The sequence below is a fragment of the Macroventuria anomochaeta genome, assembly GCF_010093625.1.
Source record: "Macroventuria anomochaeta strain CBS 525.71 unplaced genomic scaffold BU25scaffold_62, whole genome shotgun sequence".
In the NCBI taxonomy this organism is placed as follows: domain Eukaryota; kingdom Fungi; phylum Ascomycota; class Dothideomycetes; order Pleosporales; family Didymellaceae; genus Macroventuria; species Macroventuria anomochaeta.
The window spans coordinates 965-8,611 of NW_022985423.1; the positions used below are offsets into that span (position 1 = coordinate 965).

General features: G+C 51.0%; 3 protein-coding genes across 3 annotated transcripts; 2 read left to right on the top strand and 1 right to left on the bottom strand.

Annotated features, from left to right (window-relative positions):
• Positions 1 to 363: 363 nt before the first annotated feature.
• Positions 364 to 1,516, bottom strand: BU25DRAFT_253317 (uncharacterized protein). The gene has a single exon (XM_033701633.1). The coding sequence runs from the start codon at positions 1,389 to 1,391 to the stop codon at positions 474 to 476; it is 918 nt and encodes a 305-aa protein (XP_033555313.1). The 5' UTR covers positions 1,392 to 1,516; the 3' UTR covers positions 364 to 473.
• A 2,194-nt stretch (positions 1,517 to 3,710) lies between these two features.
• BU25DRAFT_495981 (uncharacterized protein) lies at positions 3,711 to 5,814 on the top strand (the record flags this gene model as incomplete). The annotated part of the gene is made up of 3 exons (XM_033711897.1): positions 3,711 to 3,722; positions 3,776 to 4,924; positions 4,978 to 5,814. The coding sequence occupies 3 exons, from the start codon at positions 3,711 to 3,713 to the stop codon at positions 5,812 to 5,814; spliced, it is 1,998 nt and encodes a 665-aa protein (XP_033555314.1).
• Positions 5,815 to 7,437: 1,623 nt separating this feature from the next.
• BU25DRAFT_324358 (uncharacterized protein) lies at positions 7,438 to 7,647 on the top strand (the record flags this gene model as incomplete). The annotated part of the gene is made up of 1 exon (XM_033702270.1): positions 7,438 to 7,647. A coding segment is annotated over one exon (210 nt), but the record flags the coding sequence as incomplete, so codon positions are not given.

Here is a 7,647-nt window from a genome sequence, read left to right on the forward strand (position 1 = left end):
TATGGTGTTGAGAAAAAGTGCTGCATATTGTGTTTGCGCGCGTTGGGTGACGGCGCGCGTTGGGTGCACGTGCACGGTACGTCACCAAGCGACCTTTAAACTTCTACACTGCATCTTTCTCCTGCAACATCGCAGAGACGACACCGCAAGATGGTCGGAAGCATCGATTTCCATCTCGCACATCATCGTAGGACGCATCCCTAGGGTGCTGTTAGCTTCTCTGCCGCTGTGCTGGCTGCTGGGCCATATTTGAGGTGTTTGACGTGCGATCTGGCTGGGCGAGTTGCGCGCTGAAGCTTGCTCGCAGCTGCGGCGCACTCTGTAGCCATCAAAGAACGACATAACGCAGTAGTGATCAGACGCGAAGGTTTTTATGAACATAGTAGGGAGTTCGGTTTCGTTGAAGACTGTCATTTATCATCATTGTTTATTGTACATTGGTATCAAGTGCGTGCGTTTCCAGCACCTCTTTCTCACGGTCTTTGTTGTCTCTCCTTTAGGACCCGTCTCTCTTTCAAGGTCTTTTGTTGGGCTTCGAACTTCTCGTACAATACAGTGCGCTCCTGCCTCTGCTGCAGATCTTGCCTCACGCTCGGCCCCCGTTGCTCACAAGCGTCTGCTGCTTGTCCGTGCTCTGCGCGCTCAGCTTTGTACATCTCAAATAGGCTATCGTACTCTGGGTCCCCGTTAATTTTCTGCGTATTCATGCTCGAAGTTTCCATGTTCTCCTTGCCTGCGGAGTCATCGTGCAGCATAGGGAAGTAAGACTTCAGGACGGCGGGATCTGTGCGCAACTTCTTCGATTTCTGCTCTCTTTTTGCAACTTTGTTTCTTTGCATGGCGACTTGTACGGTTGATTGGCTTTCGCGCATTGCTGACGGGCTTTGCGTAACAATGGTATCATCTAACACCGTTGCTACTTGTCCCCTCATGAGATTGGCTGGGAAACGCGCACGCTCTTCCGGTAGTGTTGTCACCTCTTGTGTTTCCATGAAAGATCGGATCATATTGGCTTCATCGCTGTTGTAACGCGTGCGAGTCTCTGGTGGAGTATGGCCCAGGCGGGAGTCGTTCGCTTCTTCGCCGTATATCCTGTGCCGAGGCGCGTCCTTCTCGCTCAACAGGCGCAATGCGGTCGTGAGTTCTTTGACGAAGCGCGGGTCGTAGGAGAAGCCGCATCTTGCCGGTGAGTAGGCCCCACTCAGTCCATAGCGACGCTGAGCCGCAAAGGATGCATCGATGTCAAGATCTTGAGCGGCGGGACTTGCTGACGAACATGGTGGGTGCATGGTTGTGGTGTTGCAGAGGAGCAACAGCAGTAAACAAACTGAAATCGTGGGCAAGCACGCTACGCGGCAAGCACGGCTAGTGTCAAAACGTTCAGGTCGCATACGCTAGTTACTTCACTGTCACCGCAAGCTCAAAGTCGCACACACGAACAGCTATCGGCTTACTTAGCCCCCGCTGCGCTTTCTCCCTCAACTCTTCTCGCAAACCTGTCTGTATCTGCTTGCGCCCCTGGCAATATTGTCAACGGATCGCGCCGCGGTCCTCGGCCATGCGCCTTCATTAAACGTATTTTGCAATCGCAAGTACCAAAGATTTTTCAGCTTTCGTTCGCGGTATAACTCTAAGCGGAACGACTAACGGTGCGCCACAACATTGCTTTCACATGAGGTAGAGCTGACATTGATAGCGTTCAAGAAGGCGAGGCAACATCGATTGGCCTGAAGATCGATCAATCCACGTGGCGACGCCGCCGGTCGTTCTGCGTCACTATCATAGTAGGTTCAGGCCCTTTTTATTTCTGATTGTCCCCTCTGACCACCATTCACTAGCATCATGAAACCCTTCGCCGTGTTCACACCTCGATACTCTCGGGCTCGATTATCCCTTTCCAACAGCCACGTGCAAGCCCTCTCAGATCTTGCCAAATATGAGCGCTACAGTGATCACTGCTCTAACGAGCGTACTGAAAATGACCATGAAGTCGCCGTTGTCGAGGCGCAGCTCAACAACGCGTTTACATCCGCCACACGGCAAAGTTTGGTTTCTATCTCGAACATGCTCCTATGACTAATTGCTGGAACGCAGGATGTGGTCGGCCTGATAATAGTGGTAAACTTCTTTCTCGTGGGATGGAATATTCGAGGGTGCTACTTGATGTTCCAACTATTGCGCGGGCGACCACCGTGGTTACCTCACCATCAGGCCGGTCAGCACTGACGTGGAGGATATTACAGTCAATGGCAGTCCGCTTAGCGATGCGAAAGTCTTGGACGGGCCTGCTGAGATTTGCATTGGCCGTATGACCTTCGGATTCGACTACACGGACTTCCACTTCTCAGAGGAATTCTGGGACAACCCCCCCCCCCCCCACCCCATCGAGCAGAGCTAAGATTGAGACTTACACCCGCGATATGCTCTCCGGTACAGCCTTCTTTCACGCCATGTGCTACATTCACGGCGGTCTGTGCCCCGCCAAGGTTGGCATCCAAACAGGTCACGCAGTCCTGCTTTACATCGACTTCTGTGTCGAAGACCCCGTGAAGGGAAAGTGCCTAGACCCTGACGAAGGAGGTACGGAGCCGGCTATGTCCACTGCTCCGAAGCGGAAGTGGTTATGATAAGATTATTCTGCGAATATTTGGTCTATTGAAGTCATGGCCTATCATATCTGGCACGGATCGCACCCTTAGCCAATGACTCATAACGTCTGGCAGCGTGATCCCAGCCTCAGGCTGCTGCAATCAGAATTCTTCTGCGACATGAAAGAATACGTTATGGCACGACTCACTGATGAGCAAGATGATCTCTGCAAATTGATAGCTTCGATGTTACGTATCCGTGGGTGGAAAATGTCCTGCGGACCGTCTATTGTACATGCCTTGAGAGAGCGATCGAACAATCATACACAAAAGATACCAGTGAGCTGCAGTCTACCGGACTTACATCGTCATAGTCGCCACTCTGCTTACCAATGTGTCTGCAGTTGTTGACCAGTACGAGACTCACAGGCCTCTGCTCTTGAACTGAAATCTCTAATCAGCTTGTCGCACTCCAAATGTCCCAGCAGGAGTGCTGTACCACTGGAAATAGCGACTGCAAAAAACACACTCTTTTTCTCTTTATAGATTCATGGCATCGTTATGGAGAGCGTACGCGCTTTGATCTTGAACTACGCTCTAACGAGACGGAGGTCGCATAGTAGTATTCTGAGCGCATTTCCTATAGCTGCACTTCAGTGCGCCGTGGTACCAGTCTTCAGTCCATTGGTTGTTCACTGTCTACTGATATCGGTCAAGATCTTCAAAATATTGATGAGTGCTGAACCTTTGTGTTCGGCCGATTTCTGGGCGGACATGTCCCTTCACTTCAGCTAGAGTCTTCCGACCCTGCACGGACCGCGATCCCAACTCCTGTCTTCACTTGCCCTTGCCGCCGCCAAGCTCGGCACACAGAGCCTTCTACAATTTTGCGCTGATCTCTACCGCTCACCTCTTTTCCTACCTGTTGCGGTATCAATCGGTCCGTACAAGGTCTGACTATGCCCGTAGCAGATTACTCTAGTCTGGTGTGTTACAAGTCAGGTATATAATCGTCTTCTCTTGGCTAGATATCAACTCAGCGTAGTATTCCGTCATATCCTACCAGCGGCCTCTTGCCGCAACACTACCTCCTATCCAAAAACTCCGGTCGTTCAGCCTGCGATGCCTCCAAGGGTACGATCTAGTATTGAAGTCACTTTCGTGACATTGAACTGACAGCGACGTAGAGTGACAAGGCATTCTGGCGCTTTGCAAGAACCGAAATCAAGCCTACCAGCCGTCTAGATGGGTCTGAACCATCGCCAAAGCGCCCCAGAACAGATGGCATATCTTCGATGCGTCAAAGCTGCGTTCTTGATGGCAAGGATGCTTCTGAAGCATCCACATCGCATGCAAAGCGTATAAAGCTTCAAGTAAACCTCCGGAAATCTATCCAGATCGACGATACTGATACATCCGATGATGAGCCGCTGATGAATCTCATCGCTGCAAGGTCTGGACGCTCCAAAGAAGGTGAACGAACGATCGTCGCGTCAGGAGATCAACACAACACTGGGGTGGGAAATGCTTCTCATCTTGCTCAAGGTTCTCATGGCTCAGACGACGAACCGCTCATCGACCGCGTCAAGGCGAGATCTCACAAGCAGCCAGAGACCGATACAAAAATGTACCCGGGCGCTGCACCAAGAGCAGATGGCGATGTCGAGAAATCCCCTGACGTACCCGCAGCGCCATCATGCCTGTCGCCCTCCTACAATGCGATATATCATACATCACGCGACGACAAAACCCTCTTCACTGGCGCCGACACACCAGAAGACCTTTCAAGCACCACACTCATGCTTCAGAACTCCGTTTACGGCGAAAAAGCTAGCCTAACGCCGGCCTTCGAATCCGTCAGCTCCGCCCCATCCAACCCATATGCAGGTAGCTTCGAAGGCTTTAGGAGAGTGCCGAGCCCGGACCGATTGTTCACAAACATGCGGTTGCAGGATGTGAACAAGCTGATCTTGGCTATGGGGCGAGCTGATAGGAAGAGGGGTGCTGCGAAAAGGTCAGCACAGAAGAACAAGGCTGAGAAAGGCAAAGGGAAAGTGGGTGGGAAGGGGAAGGACGAGAAAAAGGTTGAGCTGTTGTTGAATGCTGATGCGGCAGAAGATATGCCGATGGCTGATGGTTGCCCTGATGAGGTTGGTGTGGAAGCGCCAGAGAATGTCGAAATGGATGACTCTGATGGTTTCAACGGGACAGGCGTTCATGCTGGTGGTGACGCGGATGAGGAACGTGTCGACAGTGACGATACGATGGGGGGTGACAAGGACGATGAGTGTGCTGCATCTCCTGCTGCGGCGAAGAAGCTGAGGATGGTGGAGGTAGTCAGTCGTCTCCCCGCCGCGAAACCACCATGAGCGAGTTAACGAACGAGTAGCCCGACTTTGAGCCAAGAGCGAGCGCTCTTAACGAAGCCATCACTAAAGCCTCGAAGGCCTCAGCAAAGCGAGAGACTTGCATCCGTCGCGCAGCGCGTTCCACCCCTGCCACCGAGATCACCAACCTCACTGAAGACGAGCCCACAGAACTGCCACCAACCATTCCTCACACTATCACAAAGAGCGCCGTCTCCCTCGCAGACCAACTCTTCCTCGAGCCGCCTTCTCCGCTCCCACCTTCAGAATGTCCCAAAGGGGCCGTCAAGCGTGAAGCTGACTTCCTGAAAGGCTTCAACACCCATTGGTGGGCAGGCGGGCTCTCCCATCGCGCCGCAATCCAGTCTGTTAACGCTGCCCTCCGCTCTAGCATCCCGCGCTTCAGCGAGGAGGAAGGTAGATTTTGTCTCCGCTCGCTGTTTGCGCAGAACAAGCTGGCCATCCGCCATGATCTGGTCTACCATCAGGACTGTGATCCGGGTGCAAACGCTCCTCCACCAACACCGCTGAAGGAGAGACAGTACATCAGTCCGTCGCAGCAGCTCGCACGTGACTTGAGGAGGGTGGAGATGCAGCCTTATCGTTCGTCGTTCGGGAAGATCTCGGAGGCGAGGTATAGGGTCCTGGAGATGAGGCTGGAAAGTGCTGTGAGGATGGAGAGGACAGTTTTCCAGGACGGGGATGAGACGATGAAGGGGTGCGCGAGAGCAGTGAACGAGTGGATGTCGGAGGGGATGAAGTTTAGTGAGAAGGAGGTGAGGGCGGCGCTCGAGTATTTGGTAAGGCAGGGGAAGGTTGAGATTGAGGGAGATGTTGTAAGGTTGGTGTCTTGGGAGTAGTGTAGAGTTTTGGACTTGATCGAAAAGAGGGCCCAAGGATGTGTCAAAGATTTCGAGGAGGGAAAGGGAAGTTGCGCAATGAGGAAGCGTGGACATCGAGAGACGGAAAAAGGTGCACATTCTTGACCCTAGAATAGAAGGCTACCATTTCTAGAGGTCAGGATTAGCAATAACAAAATTGATTCAATCAGTGCAGTATCCTAAAAGCAGCGTCGTACACCAGTGCTCCTACTGGAATCTCCCTTCACAGCCGCTGCACACATCCCTGGCTCTTCAACTCAGCTGTCACATATGCCCTGGGAGGAGGATAGCTTTCAAGTCTCAGTTGCTGATTGGATAATTATGAGAGATTTGAGCTTTCAAGATGTTACAAGCCCATCAACCCAAGGTCTGTTAACCTAGAATCGAGCTGAGCTGTTACACGCCTTACCTAATTTGTCAAATACACTCTCCTCATACATCAGAAAGCAGTGCAAGGATTGGAAGGCTGAGGTTCGTCAGCTTATCCAATTGGCTGCTGGAGAGATTGCTGTAAGCGTTGATGTTTGGACATCCACCAATTATCTTAGCTTCTTGGGTGTAATTGCTCACTTTGTTGATGCTGACTACAACCAACAGGACCTCCTGATAGGTTTCCGCAACTTCCTTGGTGATCCACACAGCTAGTGTACAGGCCTCAGTAATACTTGACGTTATGCAAGAGTACAACTTTGAGTCAAACTTAAATTGTTTTGTAAGCAACAATGCTACAAACAACAACAGGAAACTCATCAAGCACCTCATCATGGAGTCTACAACTCTCTGCCTTGGTGCCCAGCATCAAATCCGCTGCGCAGGTCACATTATCGATCTTATTGTCAAAGCAACGTTATATGGTGAAGGCGTCTCAAAGTTTGAAGAACAGCCTGCCCAGGCAGCCCCTATTGATCAATTCAGACTGTACCGCCACCACGGCATTGTTGGCAAGCTTCACAACTTTGTAAGAGCTGTTTGTGCCTCACACAAACAAAGTGAGTTGTTTCATTCAGTCTTCAGCAGTCTTAGTGATGAGGACCCTACATGGAAGCTTGTTAAGCTTCAATTACTTCAGGATGACGGGGTACGCTGGCACTCAGTCTACCTCATGCTTCTCCGTTGCAGTGAGCTACGTGAGCCAATCAAAGCCTTCCAACGCAAATATCGACAAACCATCAAGAACAACAAGGAGTTTGATGCCAATGATGATAGTGATGGTTCTCACTACAACCCTATACTTGACGCTCTCTCCGATGACGATTGGCTAGAGGTTGATGATCTTATGTAACTGCATGAGCAGTGTCGGTCGGAGGCTGTGGTCAATGATTGAATCACTATCTGTGTTGTCCGATGGTCTTGGTGTACAGGAGCTCTCGGCTCAAAGGTAAGTGCACTTGCCTTCCGGCAGTGCCTTCCTCAATAGAACATCATGTGACTTAAGCCACGTAGTTACATCTTATCACCTTTTTGAAGGTGCTGTACGACCTCTGTAAAGCACTTGAAGACAGCAACAGCGTGCCAGGTTTCAGCTCATTATGGCAAGCTATCATCAGTCTTCAAGCCTTGTGGCAGCACTACAACACTGATGCTAGTGAGTTTGACAATAACGATGAAAGCTACTTCAAATCAGCTGTCAAATATGGCCTAGAAAAGCTCAACACCTACTGGGAGAAGTTAGTAATAGAGCCAACTCCAAGCTTCTATACTATTTCCACAGCTCTCCATCCCAGGTTACGTCTCAATTGGTTCAAATCTCACTGGCGTGATTACCGAGATTGGCAGCGGAAGGCTGATAATTCTTTCCGCACTATATTTAAG

Bases quoted from the DNA above. Each gene is read 5' to 3' on its own strand.
- BU25DRAFT_253317 (XM_033701633.1), bottom strand. From the start codon at position 1,391: ATGCGACCTGAACGTTTTGACACTAGCCGTGCTTGCCGCGTAGCGTGC.